This window comes from Aquarana catesbeiana, linkage group LG01, assembly GCF_042186555.1.
Source record: "Aquarana catesbeiana isolate 2022-GZ linkage group LG01, ASM4218655v1, whole genome shotgun sequence".
In the NCBI taxonomy this organism is placed as follows: domain Eukaryota; kingdom Metazoa; phylum Chordata; class Amphibia; order Anura; family Ranidae; genus Aquarana; species Aquarana catesbeiana.
The window spans coordinates 833,457,560-833,476,871 of NC_133324.1; the positions used below are offsets into that span (position 1 = coordinate 833,457,560).

The 19,312-nt window shown below is 41.5% G+C and overlaps 1 protein-coding gene across 1 annotated transcript in view; it reads left to right on the forward strand.

The window, feature by feature from the left end:
- The window catches only part of BEND4 (BEN domain containing 4), a 200,539-nt gene that overhangs the window by 163,372 nt on the left and 17,855 nt on the right, over positions 1–19,312 (forward strand). The window contains exon 4 of the mRNA XM_073608509.1: positions 18,472–18,712. Within this exon, the coding sequence (XP_073464610.1) occupies positions 18,472–18,712 (241 nt within the window). The remainder of the gene's footprint in view (positions 1–18,471; positions 18,713–19,312) is intronic.

Here is a 19,312-nt window from a genome sequence, read left to right on the forward strand (position 1 = left end):
AACGTTATTATTTGTAGATGGCTGTAAAAATTAACATTTATACCATAAAGACCTTTACTGTTAGGCATGTTACTTCTTTATATTCCCTATTGAAGAAAGCAGTCCTTCTTGTAGTTTTATGTTTTTGTATATAATCTATATAGGTGTGCATGGCCTTTTTAATGATGGTTAGCCCAAGGCAAACATACTAAGCCTCATGTATAAAAGTAATGTGCCTTCAAACCCTTTTTGTCCCGGCAGAGTTACTACAGCCAAATACACCTCATTTACAGTTGTGCTCATAAGTTTACATACCCTGGCAGAATTTATGATTTTGTGGCAATTTTTCAGAGAATATGAATGATAACACAAAAACTTTTCCTTTCACTCATGGTTAGTGTTTGGCTGTAGCCAATTCTTATAAGTCAACTGTGTTTACTCTTTTTAAATCATAATGACAACAGAAACTACCCAAATTACCCTGGTCAAAAGTTTACATACCCCAGTTCTTAATACTGTGTATTGCACCCTTTAACATTAATGACAGCTTGAAGTTTTTTGTAGTATTTGTGGATGAGGTTCTTTATCTTCTCAGATGGTAAAGCTGCCCATTCCTCTTGGAAAAAGCCTCCATTTCCTGTAAATACTTGTGCTGTCTTGCGTGAACTGCACGTTTGAGATCTCCCCAGAGTGGCTCAATGACATTGAGGTCAGGAGACTCCAGAGCCTTCACTTTATTCTGCTGTAGCCAATGACAGGTCGACTTGGCCTTGTGTTTTGGATCATTGTCATGTTGGAATGTCCAGTACGTCCCATGCGCAGCTTCCTGGCGGATGAATGCAAATGTTCCTCCAGTATTTTTTGATAACATACTGCATTCATCTTGCCATCAATTTTGACCAAATTTCCTGTGCCTTTGTAGCTCATACATCCCCAAAGCATCAGCGATCCACCTCCGTGTTTTACAGTAGGAATGGTGTACCTTTCATTATAGGCCTTGTTGACTCCTCTCCAAATGAAGCGTTTATGGTTGTGGCCAAAAAGCTAAATTTTGGTCTCATCACTCCAAATGACTTTGTGCCAGAAGGTTTGAGGCTTGTCTCTGTGCTGTTTGGTGTATTGTAAGCAGGATACTTTGTGGCATTTGTGTAGTAATGCCTTTCTTCAATTTTCCTGGCAGTTGTGGCTGAAATTTTAGTTGGTCTACCTGACCGTGATTTGGTTTCAACAGAACCCCTCATTTTCCACTTCTTGATTAGAGTTTGAACACTGCTGCTTGGCATTCTCAATTCCTTGGATATCTTTTGATATCCCTTTTCTGTTTTATACAGTTCAACTACCTTTTCCTGCAGATCCTTTGACAATTCTTTTCCTTTCCCCATGACCCAGAATCCAGAAACCTCAGTGCAGCACTGGATGAAAGATGCAAAGGTTTGTCAGGAGTTCAGAAACTCATTGACCTTTTATACACACACACACACACACATTAAAAGCAAACAGATCACAGGTGAGGATGGTTACCTTTTAAAAGCCATAGAAACCCCTTTGTGTCCACTTGTATGCATGTTATCAGGCCAAAATCACCAGGGTATGTAAACTTTTGATCAGGGTCATTTGCGCAGTTTCTGTTGTGATTATGATTTAAAAAGGGTAAACACAATTGATTGATAATAAATGGCTTTAGCCAAACACTAACCATGAGTGAAAGAAAAGTTTTTGTGTTATTATTTATATTCTCTGAAAAATGGCCAAGAAATCATAAATTCTGCCAGGGTATGTAAACTTATGAGCACAACTGTATGTCAGCACCCCTTTACAGCCCCTCGCCTGCCATCATAGTAAAGTTATACTTCCCATCACAAAAGAAATGTATCCTGTCATTTCATAAACCTTCTTAATACATCCCCCACCTCTCCTCACTGAACTCCATTCCCTTGTTGTAGCAGTGGCATGTCTGGTGTAGAAAGATGTAATACCACTTCACACATGGACAGAATCTATTTGAACTTCTTTTCCTTTCATTAAAAATGAACGCAGCATGAATTTATGCTTCCTATGTTTTTCAGATATATACAAGTCTGTCATGCCTTACAGACTCAATTTACCTCAATAATACCACAGTCTAGCCCTAGACCTCCTCTGTACCTCAATACTGGTAACCTGTAGACATTTTTAAACATCGCCTATGGAGATTTTTAAGGGTAAAAGTTTGTCGCCGTTCCACGAGCGGGCACAATTTTGTAGCGTGACATGTTGGGTATCAGTTTACTCGGCATAACATTATCTTTCCCAATATATAAAAAAAATTGGGCAAACTTTACTGTTCTCTTAATTTTAATTCAAAAAAGTGTATTTTTTCCAAAAAAGGTGCGCTTGTAAGACCGCTGTGCAAATATGGTGTGACAAAAAGTATTGCAATGACCGCCATTTTATTCTCTAGGGTGAAAAAATATATATATATATATATATAATGTTTGGGGGTTCTAAGTAATTTTCCAGCAAAAAAAAAATGTTTTTAACTTGTAAACAACAAGTGTAAAAAAGAGGCTCGGTCCTTAAGTGGTTAAAATAGATGTGTTACCCACAGAGTGATATCTTTCAAGCATTTCTTTCTTTTAATTTTGATGATTATGACTTACAGCTAGTGAAAACCCCAAATTCAGTGTCTCAGAAAATGAGATTATTACATAAGACCAATAAAAAAAAAGAATTGTTAATACAGAAATGTTGGCTTACTGAAAAGTATGTCCATGTACAGTATAGTATATATATATGTAATACTTGGTTTGGGCTCCTTTTGCATGAATTACTACATCAGTGCGGCGTGGCATGGAAGCGATCAGCCTGTGGCTTTGCTGAGGTGTTATGGAAGCCCAGGTTTCTTTGATAGCGGTCTTCAGCTCGTCTGCACTGTTGGGTCTGGTGTCTCTCATCTTCCTCTTTACAATACCCCACAGATTCTCTATGGGGTTTAGATCAGGTGAGTTTGCTGGCCAATCAAGCACAGTGATACCGTGATCATTAAACCAGGTATTGGTACTTTTGGCAGTGTGGGTAGATGCCAAGTCCTGCTTGAAAATGAAATTAGAAGTAGTGAGTGTCTTACGAGATAAACAATCAATTTTTGACAAATTATGGTCCCCTTGGCTTACTTACATACAGGTTCCGAATGACTGAATCTTATAGTACGAATAAGTTGATGCTGGATCCCCGGACGGATCAATTTCTTTTCTTTTTCACTTTTTCTTCTTCTTTTTTTTTCTTTTATTGTTCCCTTAACTTTGGCCAGCCTTGTTATCTTGTCCTCTTAGCTTTTTCTTCTTCTTTCTTATTTAAGTTCTTGATGTTCATATTTGAGGGTCTGGAGTCCCTTTGTGGAACCGTTACAATGCTTGGCAAAGAGTAATACTTTGCGAAGCGTGATCGCTGGACGTGGGCTTTACTTCATTTGAGCCTACTTCCAGGGATTACGATTTAAGATGGTCTTGACCTTGATATCTTGGGTTTTGTTGTCCCACATTATGATCCAAGGGGTGATCGTACGGAAGACCACTTCCCAGTGTCCACAATTGTTTTGATATTTTATACTTATACCTGATGTTCTAACACAAAATATGTTATTCCGGTTCACTTCTGATGGTGGATTTTCCGATGTTTTATTTTCCCCTTCTATACCATTGTCTATACAGAGCTTGCGAGGATTATTCGCTGCTCTGCACAGTGCTCTTGTTACTTTTACTCTTATTAAGAGTAAAAGTAACAATATTAAAACATTAATAAAAATGATTAAAAGAGAAAATGAAATTAGCATCTCCATAAAGCTGGTCAGCAGAGGGAAGCATGAAGTGCTCTAGAATGTCCTGATAGAGGTCTGCGCTGACTTTGGACTTGATAAAACACAGTGGACCAACACCAGCAGATGACATAGCTTCACATAGCATAAGATCCAACTCTTTTTTTATTAAGAGTAATACATTTGTGTTTTAAAAAAGGAGAATACCCCCATTAAAAGTGTAAAATACCAGCCGGTATTCAATACAAACAAGCCCGGGACCTCGTGTGTCGCGATGACGTCTGCCCGACTAGTTTCATCAAAGAATGACATCGTCCTGGGGCACGGGTGATGTGCTGAGTCATCACCTTAAATAAGTAAACAAACGAGCCAAGCCTCGTTCTGGTTCTCACAACATCAATGAGGCAACCAAGCCTCATTTTGATCATACAGGAAGAGAAAATTGTCACATCACATCGCTTCCTGCTGAGAGTAAACTGGACGCCTTTAGACTGTTATCCAATCCTCAAGGTTATTATCCCTCTAGGTTATTCAAAATGCTACTTGTAGTCAATATCCAATATAGAAAAATAAAAAAGTTAATTAATTAATTAAATAAAAAAATCTTTATTTACAAGTGGGCAGCGATGGAGGTCTGACCACAGATATTCCGCCACTGCCCTCTAGGGACAAAACGAGGAAAAATCCAAAAGTACATGTCATTTATAGATACATATCATTTAAAGCATAACATTTAAAAAGTAGAATACATAGTTTAAGCGCCGGAAGTCCCGGCATAAAATTGACAAGGAACATTTTGCCGCTGACCATGCGCCAAATATGCCATGGAGTTTTCAAATTCCTAATAGTCAACAGAGTGGTATGGGGCGGCCTCTCCGGAGCAAGAACTCTCTTCATTCCAGAACAAGTCAGCTCTAATCATTCAACATATTTGTCATTTGATAGAGACAAAAAGTATATTATTTTAAAAACCATAGTCACAGCAAAGAATCGGACAGGGAACACTCTGCCACTGACCCCGCATAGAACTCAACCCGAGATCCAAAAAATTCTTTGCTATACTATATTGCTTTACTATAATCATATGGAGCAACCTCTCAAAGCAGAGACTTCCATCTATTTCAAAGCAACTCCAACCATTCATATCAATATTTCCAACGTGAGTGGTGGAACAACAGTGTAGCGCTAATATAAACAATAAAATAGCAATGCATGTGCTTAAACACAATCTATATGTGTTAAAAAAGGTATGTGAAAAACTAAAATAAATGTGCATTAACACAGTGAACACAATAAGTGCATGAGTCCAATTGTAAATATAAACCCCAAAACTAATACAGGATAAAGTCCACAGAGATCTGAAAGGAAACTTCTTCCTGTTAAGGTGACACCAGTCCAGTGGGGGGAAAAAACAGGTTGTCTGTAGAAGCAACTCTTCAAGGGTAAGTAAATGAATACTCTTTTAACAGCTGGGATGGACACACATACATAGTTACATACGGTAGTTAGTAAGGTTGAATAAAGACACCAGTCCATCCTGAGTGAGTGTGGGTGTGTGTGTCTACAATTATCCCTATTTATTTGTGATACCCATATAGCGCCGTCAATTTACACAGTGCTCCACACATACTGTACATCGCACACTGACATTGGTCCCTACTCTCAAGGAGCCCACAATCCAAGGTGCCCAACTCACATTCATATACTAGGGCCAATTTTTTTTTTTTTTAACAGAAGCCAATTAACCTACCAGCATGTCTTTGGAGTGTGGGAGGAAACCGGAGTACCCAGAGGAAACCCACGCAGGCACAGGGAGAGCATGCAAACTCCAGGCAGGTAGTGCCGTGGTTGGGATTGGAACCAGCGACCCTTTTTACTGCTAGGCGAGAGTGCTACCCACTACACCACTGCAACAGTGGGTCAAAAAGGCTCAAGATCCTAAAGGATCCGGATCAGGCGCTGTGCATGGGAGATGGTCAAGTGAATCAGGTGCAGGGTCCCCAACTCTCCGTCCCAAAGCTCCACAGGTGCTGTGAGATCAAGGTAGGTGTAGCCCCAAACAGTTCTTCATAAACTCCAATAAAAAAAAACGTGGAAAAATAGGGAGGGCTCCAGATCATGCAGGTCAAACCAATAGGTTTGTTGAAATATGTCATATATCACAAATGACAAATTAAAAGTGATCACAAAGTATAAAAAGGTAAAAAAAGCAATGTGAGGTGCAGTAAATGCTAGCCCGATGCGTTTCGACACTAAAGGTCTTCGACAGGGGCAGTCAATATTTATCAATATTTCCACCTTAAATTGATATAAGATAGCTTCTCTAAATGGAGTCAAGATTAGTCCCAACAGTATACAGAAAAATTCAAATATCCTGCATATAGATTTGTATAACAAAAAACAGACATATTGTATACTATTCCAGGAGGGTTACTAGACATTAAGAGTTATCCACAAAGGCATTAACATCAACATCTAAATTGAGGCCTGAAGGGGCAAAACACCCCACTTTATAGATCCACTTCATCTCAAGTTGTGAGATTCCCCTAACTAGTGAACTCCCCCTCCAAGGTGGAGTGTACCTACCGATACCATAAAAAAATTGTGTTCCTAGGATCCTTATTGTGTACCAGAGCATAGTGCTTTGGAACAGAATGTTTCAGGACACCATTCCTATATGGACGTACATAAGTATGTCTGTAAAGTGAACATTAAACGCTACCTTCTTTCTAATCCCATCAAAGGCAATAGGGTAGCTATAGGCAATGTACGTCATTCAAATTTGTCAAATGCTTCTCTGTTCAACCCCCCAGGAGGACTCGCACCATCACTTAAGGTGTTTTGGAATGTGGTATTAAGGGATTTGGATACAATCAAAATACAAAATACCAAGATGCAAAAAGATTTAGAGCAAGGACTCTATAAGCTATGTACGAATAAAGAACTTGTTATTCGCCCTGCCGACAAGGGGGGTGGAATTGTTATATTGGACAAAGAGATTTATTAAAGAAATGGAACGAACTCTGACCGATAGGGAGACCTATACACTGTTAAAAAAGGACCCGGTTAGAGAATATAAACTTAAATTGGATAAAATAGTCTCTAAGGGCTTTAAACATGGTCTAATCAATAAAAAGAGAATTTATTCTGATCCCCAGTGCTCCTCACACACCTGTGGTATATTATCTACCCAAAATCCACAAGACCCTTACTTCCCCCCGGGACGCCCGATAGTAAGCGAGAGCAAGTCAGCTCCTATCATTCAACATATTTGTCATTTGATAGAGACAGAAAAACCATTCCTGATATTGGTAATATGATCATTGAGCCTAACCTGAAATGCCCGCTTGGTCCTGCCCACATACTGAAGTCAACAAGGACATTGTAGCAGGTAGACCACCCCTATGGTTGAGCAGGTGATAAAGGGCTTTATTTTGAAATTACGTGAGGTGCTAGTGGCTGTGAATTCTATGCTATTTCTGCGTTTGCAGCCATTGATGGCAAACACCTGACACCTTCTGCATTGGTAAAAACCAACCAGATTTTGAAAAAATGGAGTAGGTCTAAAGGATGGGTTCAACACACTAGGGGCAATCTTTTCCCTAAGTGAAGGAACCCCTCTAAATACCACCTGTGTTCTCAAGGGTAAGGAGGATCCCAGAACCTTATTGTCATGGTTATGCAATAGAGTTTTGTCTGTCAGCTTACCTGTCTCCATGTGTTCATCTCTAAAGACCAGCTGACTCTCACCTGACTGCTTTTATAAACTCTCCTCTAGCATGGCTCCACCCCAGCTCCTATCAGGGAACCCTATATTAACCTGTGCACTGCAAGCCAGCAGTGCTGATCAACCATTGTTAGTTAGCTTTCATGTGTACGTGCTGTGTTTCCTGCGTCTGATTCCAGTTACCGACTTTGGCCTGTTCTAGACTATTCCTGTCTGCTCGTGACCCTGACCTTTGACGTGTCCCCGACTATCCCTGTTTGCCTGTGACCCTGTACCTTGGCGTGAACTCTGTTGTCCTTGTCTGCTTGTGGCCCCGACCTTAGCTTATTCCCTTACTATCCCTATCCTCCAGTTGCCTACTGTGGGTGTGAGCTGGGGGACCCTGGGGGTCGCGACCTGGAGCCAGTTGCAGCCCAGTCCATCCTCACCACTAGAGGCTCTGGTGAACACCTGCTGGCTCTTAGACTCCGCGCCCCAGGGAATCTTACGCTCTTACCCCGGTGGGATCTGTGCTGGTGTTCCAGCAGCCCTGCCTTCCTTACCACCCTGACTACACACTACCTTGTAGTGCACTCCTGATCCCAACGGTGTGCATCTGTCACCTAGCCTCAAGGTGACCTGACACTTATCGTTACACCAAATGTGCCAGTGTTTCTGGATAAGCTTCTTGATCCTCCAGTGTTGTGTGGAGTAACTGGTAATGAAAGGTACAAAGGGTTCCTTTGAACCACCTGCCACTTCCTCCGTTGGTCGAGTCTTCAACAGCGAACTCCTGTCTGTCTGTTGGACCTGACCAACTATCTCCTCAAGGGAGCCAGCCTCATATCCTTTATCAAGAAATCTTTTTGTCAGTACTGTTGCCTGTTCCCTGAATTCTTCAACTCTAGTGCAGTTCTGTCTTAGCCTGGTATATTGACCCTTAGGGACAGCTTTCAACCAGGTTTTATGTTGACAGCTGTCTTGAGGGATATAGGCGTTTCGGTCAGACGGTTTAAAAAAGGTCGACGTAATCAACCTATTTGACTCTAATCTGATTCTCAAGTCCAAAAAGTGAATCTCCTCTCTACTGACCTCATAGTTCAATACAATGCCCATGTTGTTATTATTGAGGAACTCCATAAAGTCTCTCAGGCCCTCCTCATCTCCGTCCCATAGGATGAGGATGTCGTCTATATACCTAGCCCACAGGACTAGTTCAGGTCTCCGGTGGTCAAAGACAACATCCTCCTCCCACTTGGCCATAAAGAGATTAGCTAGACTCGGGGCATATTTAGCCCCCATGGCTACACCCCTATCTTGATGGTAAAAATGGTTCTCCCACCAAAAATAGTTATGGGACACCGCAAATGAAAGCAGTTCCATAATAAACTCTATCTGTTGTTTAGGCAGACCCGAGTCCCTACACAAAAAGTGATCAACCGCTGCTAAACCTATAGCATGTAGTATGATTGTATACAGCGATGTAACATCAGATGATACCAACCATATCCCTGTCCTGACTTGACACTCTGACAAGATATTGATAATGTGCCGTGTGTCCTTAATGTAAGATAGCATCTCCTGAACCAGGAGTTACAAAAAGTCAATATACTTACCCACCCAAGACATCACAGAATCTATTCCGCTTACTATCGGACGTCCTGGGGGGGAAGTAAGGCTCTTGTGGATTTTGGGTAGATAATATACCACAGGTGTGCGAGGAGCACTGGGGATCAGAAATAAACTCTCTTTTTTATTGATTATACCATGTTTAAAGCGCTTAGAGACTATTTTATCCAATTTAAGTTTATATTCTCTAACCGGGTCCTTTTTTAACAGTGTATACGTTCCATTTCTTTAATATAATCTCCTTTGTCCAATATAACAATTCCACCCCCCTTGTCGGCAGGGCGGATAACAAGTTCTTTATTCGTACATAACTTATTGAGTCTTTGCTCTAAATCTTTTTGCATCTTGGTATTTTGTATTTTGATTGTGTCCAAATTCCTTAACACCACATCCCGAAACACCTTAAGTGATGGTGCGAGTCCTCCAGGGGGGTTGAACAGAGAAGCATTTGACAAATTTGAATGACGTACATTGCCTATAGCTACCATATTGCTTTTGATAGGATTAGAAAGAAGGTAGCGTTTAATGTTCACTTTACGGACATACTTATGTACGTCCATATAGGAATGGTTTCCTGGAACATTGTTGCTGTTAATGCCTTTGTGGATAACTCTTAATGTCTAGTAACCCTCCTGGAATAGTATACAATATGTCTGGTTTTTGTTATACTAATCTATATGCAGAATATTTGTATTTGTCTGTATACTGTTGAGACTAATCTGGACTCCATTTAGAGAAGCTATCTTATATCAATTTAAGGTGGAAATATTGATATGAATGGTTGGAGTTGCTTTGGAATAGATGGAATAGATGGAAGTCTCTGCTTTGAGAGGTTGCTCCATATGATAATAGTAATAACAAAGAATTTTTTGGATCTCGGGTTGAGTTCTATGTGGCAGAGTGTCTCCTGTCCGATTCTTTGCTGTGACTTCCGGTTTTTAAAATTATATACTTTTTGTCTCAATCAAATGACAAATATGTTGAAAGATTGGAGTTGACTTGCTCTGGAACGAAGAGTTCTTGTTCCAGAGAGGCCGCTCCATACCACACTGTTGACTATTTTGGAATTTTGAAAACTCCATGGCATATTTGGCGCGTGGTCAACGGCAAAATGTTCCTTGTCAATTTTTTGCCGGGACTTTCAGCGCTTAAACTATGTATTCCCCCTTTTTAAATGTTATGTTCTAAATGATATGTATCTCTAAATGACATGTACTTTTGGATTTTTCCTTGTTTTTTCCCTAGAGGGTAGTGGCGAAATATCTGTGGTCAGACCTTCATCGCTGCCCACTTGCAAATAAAGATTTTTTTATTTAATTCTTAACTTTTTTATTTTTCTATATTGGATATTGACTACAAGTAGCCTTTTGAATAATCTGGTGGGGATAATAACCTTGAGGATTGGATAACAGTCTAAAGGCGTCTAGTTTACTCTCAGCAGGAAGCGATGTGATGTGACAATTTTCTCTTCTTGTATGATCAAAATGAGGCTTGGTTGCCTCATTGATGTTGTGAGAACCAGAACGAGGCTTGGCTCGCTTGTTTACTTATTTAAGGCGAGGACTCAGCACGTCACTTATGCCCCAGGACGACGTCATTCTGTGACGAAACTAGTCGGGCGGACTAGTCATTGCGACACAGGAGGTTCCGGAAGCACGGGCGTGTTTGTATTTTGAATACTGGCCGGTATTTTACACTTTTAATGGGGATATTCTCCTTTTTTAAAACACAAATGTATTACTCTAAAAAAGCGTTAGTTCTTATGCTATGTGAAGCATCCTCCTTTTTTTGAGTGGGACATATGCGAATACCCGAGAGTAAGGACAAGGGAGAGAGTGACTGGTGGATCCTGGTGTGCCAAGCGGAATCGCAGCTTTGAGGCCCTGGCAGGGTAATCAGCTACAGGCGTTTTGACCTCTCCATAGGTTGAATCTATCCCGGAAGCAGGCACTCTTTCTCCCTGGTGATGGTCACAAGCGGTGTGGATAATATACTGAATGAACTGTGATTGGGAACTCAGGAGTGTGACTTTTTCTTCACTATCTCAAGCTCTACACTTGTTTTTTTCTCTATCACATAAGACTGTAATATTGGAGACATTATTGCATATTTTTTGTTTTTACTTTTCTTTTTTCTTTTTACTGTTTTTTTTCCTGGAATAAGGACTATGTATTGCATCAATAATTTTCTGATATTCTTATGATTAGGATGTCATGTTAAATATTAACCACGACTCTGCTCCTTGGTTATATATAACCCAAGTTGCATGAGGTCCAGTGTGCAGTTTCCATAGCCAGTGATGATTTGGGGAGCCATGTCATCTGCTGGTGTTGGTTCACCGTGTTTTATCAAGTCCAAAGTCAGCGCAGACCTCTATCAGGAAATTGCAGAGCACTTCATGCTTCCCTCTGTTGACCAGCTTTATGGAGATGCTGATTTCATTTTCCAGCAGAATCTGGCACCTGCCCACACTGCTAAAAGTACCAATACCTGGTTTAATGATCATGGTATCACTGTGCTTGATTCTGGCGCCCTGGGGGCTATTCAAACCATTGACCTCACTTCCGCCCTCCGTGGAACACACGCTGAGCAGCGGCGAACCCAGAAGAGTTGTTTCTCTATACTGATGCCTGTTTTCTTCCATTGTCTAGTAAGTGGCACCTAGATTGTGCTTATTGCCTTACCCTGCAGTACTTCACTATTAGCTTCTTTTTCTGTTTTTGTAGCCTGGTAGATCTGTGTTTCTCTGGCCATCCCCAAGACCCCCTTGTTTTGTATGGTGCATTTCTGAGGAGTTCTTCCCATCCTACCAGATTAATAGATCACAGTGTGTATGACCCACAGACTGCAAAGCTGAGGGTCTATTATCTTTGGTGAGTGGGGTCACAGGAGGGGAGCGTGGCACACAGCACCTGGAATAATCATTGGAGCATTATAGTACTTTATCTGTTTGGAGTACTTAGCACAATATTAGAGACTGTTTACTTATTATTCATTATTTTATTATACATTGAGTGTGTTATACTTGAAGCACTTCAGCACACACACACACATATATATATATATATATATATATATATATATATATATATATATATACACTTTTTGAGCACTTGGGCACATTATTTAAGCATATGTATTTAATCTCTGCAAGCGCTGTTTATATGTACTTTTATATTCTGGGGTTGTAGCACTCTGTGGACAGCTGCTGCAGGTTTATTTTATTCTTATTATTTTTTGTCACTTAGCGTGAGTATTTGTATTTTTTAAGAGTCCCGGAATGCCCGAAGGGCGTCTTGGTTCCCGCGAGCAACGCTTCGTATGGCAGCCGCCAACTGGCATCTCTACCCGGCTGACACACACAGAGCAGTGCACACTGACTCCGCTCCTCCTCCTCCTGCTGTGGTGTTTTCCTGGACACAGAGGAGGAGAGGCGGGGAGGAAGCACACAGCTCTGCTGGGACAGCACAGATCTGAGGTCTTTAATGAACTAAAAGCGAGACTTGCAGAGGAGGGGGGCATGGGGAAGTGGGTGAGAGGGGGGGAAAGCCTACAGTACACTTGAAGTGATTTAAGGGAGAGGATATGTGCTAGGGGGCACTTTAAGATTGTAGAGGACTTGTGCTACAAGGGGGGATGGATATGAAATCCATTCCCCCTCACCCCCCCCAGCACAGGTCTTCTCCCCTCCCAAAGTGCCCCCTAGCACATATCCCCCCCCCCATCAAAGAGATGCTGTCTGTGGCTGTGGCTCTAGTGTGTGGTGGCTGCTGCAGTAATGTGGTGTTGCCGTGTTAGCCAGGTGAGAGTTTGCTTGTCATTACCAGTCTGTGACCATCTCTTGTATCATGTCTGCACAGTCTCTGACCATCTCTTGTATCATGTCTGCACAGTCTCTGACCATCTCTTGTATCATGTCTGCACAGTCTCTGACCATCTCTTGTATCATGTCTGCACAGTCTCTGACCATCTCTTGTATCATGTCTGCACAGTCTCTGACCATCTCCTGTATAATGTCTGCACAGTCTCTAACCATCTCTTGTATCATGTCCGTACAGTCTCTGACCATCTCCTGTATCATGTCTGCTGTCTCTGACCATCTCTTCTATCATGTCCACACAGTCTCTGACCATATCTTGTATCATGTCCGCGCAGTCTCTGACCATCTCCTGTATAATGTCTGCACAGTCTCTGACCATCTCTTGTATTATGGCCACACAGTCTCTGCCCATGTCCTGTATCATATCAAATTGGAAAAATTCTGTGAGCCACAATAATCTTATGCTTTGCTTCTGCTACCTCCAGCTGCATGCGCTAATCACGCTTCATATAACGTGCATAGGATAAATTTACAAGTTATGCGCTGCGCTTGGGTGACCCCAAAAACAAAATAAATATTAACCAACTCTGTGCTTACTAGTCAGATAATATTAAATACAAATAATATGAATGTTGAATAAATAAACAAGGTGTGAAAAAACAAGTGCTTGTTACACCATAAATTAGTGCTTATTAGTGCTTGTTACACCATACATAGTGTCTTAATAAACATAAAAAGTGCTTAGTGCTCAATATAAAGTATCCTGCTTGTCTGAATGAATAAATTAATAAATAAATAATGAAAAAAGGTATCTTTAGCACTCTAAATAGTGTGTACAAATAATGTCGTGCAAATAATGTCCAGCAGTGATAATAAAACAATGCGTGCAGGTGGTGTTCAGCTGTGACAACAATCCAACATCATGCCGAAGATATCCTGAGTGCTGCAAAACATGCTCCGGTGCACCTCCGTGACCCCCTTAAGCTAATGTGCTCACCTCAGAGGGCGTGACTCAGCTGCTACCCTGAGTCCAAATACGCTTTGGAGCCACCCCTGGGCTCAGTCTCAGTATCTGCTGCACTCCTCCAGCTGGAAACAATGTGGCTCCATACATATAAATGAAAAGGAAACTATATAGTGTAATATAGTCAAAATACTTTTATTAAAAGAAAACGCTCCCCACACCAGGGTACTCACATGGCACTGGTGTGTCAGTGCACCATACTATAACCGCTTTCTATGCAAAATCACTGGATGATTAGTGCGGTATGCTGCGCTGGGACAGCGCTGGTGTGAAGTCCGTGCCAGTCTCTCCGTCCTCGCCCCTCCCCGTCCTGGTATGGTACACTGACGCACCAGTGCCATGTGAGTACCCCGGTGTGGGGAGTGTTTTCTTTTAATAAAAGTATTTTGACTATATTACACTATATAGTTTCCTTTTCATTTCTATGTATGGAGCCACATTGTTTCCAGCTGGAGAAGTGCAGCAGATACTGAGCCCAGGGGTGGCTCCAAAGCGTATTTGGACTCAGGGTAGCAGCTGAGTCACACGCTCTGAGGTGAGCACATTAGCTTAAGGGGGTCACGAAGGTGCACCGGAGCATGTTTTTGCAGCACTCATGATGTTGGATTGTTGTCACAGCTGAACACCACCTGCATGCATTGTTTTATTATCACTGCTGGACATTATTTGCATGCACTATTTAGAGTGCTAAAGAGAACTTTTTTCATTATTTATTTATTAATTTATTCATTCAGACAAGCAGGATACTTTATATTGAGCACTAAGCGCTTTTTATGTTTATTAAGACACTATGTATGGTGTAACAAGCACTAATAAGCACTAATTTATGGTGTAACAAGCACTTGTTTATTCACACCTTGTTTATTCAACATTCATATTATTTGTATTTAATATTATCTGACTAGTAAGCACAGAGTTGGTTAATATTTATTTTGTTTTTGGGGTCACCCAAGCGCAGCGCATAACTTGTAAACATGTCCTGTATCATGTCTGCAGTCTCAGGGGTGTGAGTGGGGCCTCATGTCTAGGTTTTGACTAAGGCCTTACAAAGCCTATATCCGCCTCTGGGGAAATGCTTGGGCAAAGAACTCTCTGAGATTGTGTCCCCAGACTCCTGATCCCGTAACCTCTGTGCCATCTTCAGATACCTGTTAAAGTTGTTTTCCGAGGATCACTGTTATCCTCCTGTTTGACCAAGACCTTGCAAAGCTGCAACCTAGGAGCTGTCCGCTGTAAATCCCATACTCCTTTTAGGATGCTTTGGTGAACACAGATACAAACATTCTCCTGGGGACACAGCCCACTATTTCTGTAACACCCATTTTCCATCAGGTGTAAATATCTCAGGTTAACATGAGACAGTAGGAAGGCTGTGGGTCCATGGAAACTGCCGCTAGAGCTGTTGGGATTAGATCAGGCAGAATACTTATTTACAGTAAAAGTAAGATGGGATGTTTTTGGGCAATATATTAATATTTTGAAGCTCTAAGTTGGGTGTGAACTAGTCTGTGCCTCCTATGCTGTGACAAACAAATACACAGGAACAACCACAGATCATCATGGGCTATGTTAAAGTGTAGATAAACCTTAACAATGAGCTTTTTTTATTCGTTCCCATTTAGCCTGGTAAAAATACCATTCAAAGCATTTTGTCATATCTGTTTGTTAACTGCAAAAAATATTTATTGATGGTGTCATAAACTCAGAGCTGTGCTCAGTAGCTCAGTAGTTTAACCACAGACAAATTGGCAGGGCTGACACCAAGTCTTGCAATTTAGGTCTACAAAAAGGCATGCACTGTCATTTTACAAGAGGAAATTAGTAGCCAACAGCATTTTTAGCAGATCAACAGGCAAATTTCTGTACTTGCAGGGTCTTTAATGGGATGAAAGATGGGGAAATGTGCATTGTTAGGAGGACATACTCAGCTGAAACTGATTTCAGAGGCAAACCATACATCAGAGAGGGACACACAGAAACTGTCCACCCAGTTCTGTCTTGCAAACGCAGTTTTAATGCAGGAAGGCTTTGCACAGCAGAGAAAGGAATGAAAGTTTTTATGTAAGTTCGATTGTGCGAAATTGTTTATGATTGGTTTCGGAACACTGTGTATTGGTGTATTCAAGTGGAATTAGCCCTACTTGCACTGTATTTACAGGAGTTTTATTTTTTTAATTTCTTTTATTGTGTTTTTGGGTTTCAAATTGCTGGGTGTATCTGTAGCGCGGAATGGGGATTTAACACGCTTTGCACAGCATAGAATAAGCATAAACAACATTTTTTTTTTTTTTTGTCCAAACCACTAACTGAACTCAATTCAGTTTCTGACTGAACAGGCTGCCCCCTAATGGGTTCCCCAAAACAAACAGGCAGCACATGTACCTTTTTAGTGTTCTGTCAGCAGTCAGCCTTTTCACCCAGCAGCAGGCATTGATAGAAGAGATAGTGAGAAAGAGTGCCCCCCGCATCAGTCAGCTCACATACGCTATAAAATATTGGGACGCCTGCCTTTTACACGCACATGAACTTTAATGGCATCCCAGTCTTAGTTTGTAGGGTTCAATATTGAGTTGGCCCACCCTTTGCAGTTATAACAGCTTCAACTCTTCTGGGAAGGCTGTCCACAAGGTTTAGGAGTGTGTCTATGGGAATATTTGACCATTCTTTCCGGAGGCACATTTGTGAGGTCAGGCACAAGAAAGCCTGGCTCGCAGTCTCCGCTCGAATTCATCCCAAAGGTGTTCTATCAGGTTCAGGTCAGGACTCTGTGCAGGCCAGTCCAGTTCCTCCACCCCAAACTCGCTCATCTGTATATTTATAGACCTTGCTTTGTGCACTGGTGTGCAGTCTGTCAGGGCTGGCTCAGCCCTTCCTTCTCTGAGCTGGCCACTCAGCTGTCAGCTAATGGCCAGCTCTCATCTCTCTCCACAGTTAAACCAGCTGTTGTGGATCTGCTTGTCAGTCCGGCCTACTTAAAGAACTCCAGCTCACTTCATTCCTGCCTTCGCCTTGGTCACTTCACAAGAAACCATCTCCTGCGTTCCTGTTTAAAGACTGGCTTTGCTGACATCCCTTCTGGCTCCTTATCCTGCTTGTTGTTCCTCTACTTGGATCCCTGACTTCTGGCCTGGCTGATTACCCAATCTGGTTACTGAACTCTGGCTTGGCTGACTACCCGATCCGGTTACTGGACTCTGGCTATGCTTGGACTACGCTTACTCTATTTACCTTTTTATTTTTATTAATAAACAAGTGTGATTTTACTGTACTTCTGTCTCAGTCTGGTTCATGGTTTCTGACACAGTCATGTTGGAACATGACTGCGTTGGGTCATCCCCAACTGTTCCTACAAGGTTGGGAGCATGAAATTGTCCAAAATGTCTTGGTATACTGACGCCTTGAGAGTTCCCTTCACTGGAACTAAGGGGCCAAGCCCAACCCCTGAAAAACAGCCCCAAGCCATAATCCCCCCTCCACCAAATGACTTGGAACAGTGCACAAAGCAAGGTCCATAAAGACATTGGTGAGTGAGTTTGGGGTGTAGGAACTTGATTGGCCTGCACAGAGTCCTGACCTCAAACCGATAGAACCTTCACTTTTGGGATGAATTAGAGTAGAGACTGCGAGCCAGGCCTTCTCGTCCACAATTGTGCTTCTGGAAGAATAGTCAAACATTCCCATAGACACACTCCTAAACCTAAACCTAAACTCCTAAACCTTGTGGACAGCCTTCCCAGAAGAGTCGAAGCGGTTATAGCTGCAAAGGGTGGGCCAACTCAATATGGAACCCTACGGACTAAGACTGGGATGCCATTAAAGTTCATGTACGTGTAAAGGCAAGTGTAACAATACTTTTGGTAATATAGTGTATATAAAGGCCTATGAACAGTTGGGACTATTAATGAAGTGTGGCTACCAGGAAAGGTGTGGACCTATGGATGAAGGCTTTATCCCACACAAACTTCTAAGAAGCCCCCAGATGAGAAAAAACAATCTGTTTTCTTTATATCAGTCATAAACCTTGGAGACCCTCCTTATGTGTATGTGAGACACCTAGGTGGCACACATACACTATCCATAATTATTTTGAACACCCTTTAATATTCCTAGCCTACTATACATTGCATGTGGTACAGATTTTCTTAGAGTTCCAGAATTCAGTTTTTCTGTATACGCCTTCCATGGCAAAAAAATAAAATGTAAAATAGACCAGACAGATACAGATGATTGAGGAGTCATAGAAATGGGAAAAAAGTTATACAGCATATTAGAATATGAAATGCATAAACTGTTTTAAGTAAAAGTGAAGAAGGTGAACTGTCATAAAAGATGGCTGATGATGGGTGAAATGTCTTGTTTGGATGTGAGTTGTGTACTTGGTGGTAAAGTGATATAACATGTTACAATAATGTGAGAAACCTTTTTTTTACTACTTTATTTATGTCACCTGTACCTGTTCCAGAGGTATGTGAGCATTGAAGAATGGTACTCACCTTCTTCTATTTCTGTCACCTCTACAGGGCAGCAAACAGCTCCTGAACAACTACCCAGTATACATCACTAGCAAACAATGGGATGAGGCCGTTAACTCCTCCAAGAAAGATGGAAGGCGGCTCCTGCGATACCTCATCCGATTTGTGTTCTCAACAGATGAGCTTAAATATTCATGTGGCCTTGGGAAAAGGAAAAGGTCAGTGCAGTCAGGAGACACTGGTCCTGAAAGACGTCCTCTGGATCCTGTTAAAGTAACGTGTCTCAGAGGTACTGCATCTTTTCACTCAGCGTACTTGTCCTCCTTCGTTTCTTGCACTGTCTTTCTCTAGCTGATATGCTGACTTGTCATTTCTTCTTATGTCACTCATGACTTTATGTACATATTTTCTTCAGGATGGTATGCTGTGCAGAGTTCTGACATGTTCGTAAACCCTAACAATTAACTTCTTTTATTTGCTCCTCCAAATCTATTGGAAGCATTTTGTTATATCTGCAAATAAATACCTGTCAATCCTGCCAGAAATCAAGTGTGTTTCTAAATTCCTGTAGTGAGCTGACAATGCTGCACTAAAATCTCAAACATTCACACCAGAGTTCTTTCTGTGGACTACAGAACACCATCTTGGGTAACAACACTGCTCCTCTGTAGATATAGTACTGTAAATGCTGTCACCCTAGGAGAGGAAGTGTGTTATGTATCACTGGGTAAAAATAAAGGTAAAAAAGCCTGAAAAAAACAAATTCAGTCACCACATCTTGTAACTGGCAAGCTACAATATATATTCATTTTTGCACTTGGATAGCCTTTAACCCTTTTGCTGCCAGGCTCATAAAGCCATTTAGACACCTCCTGGTCTTCTGGCAGGA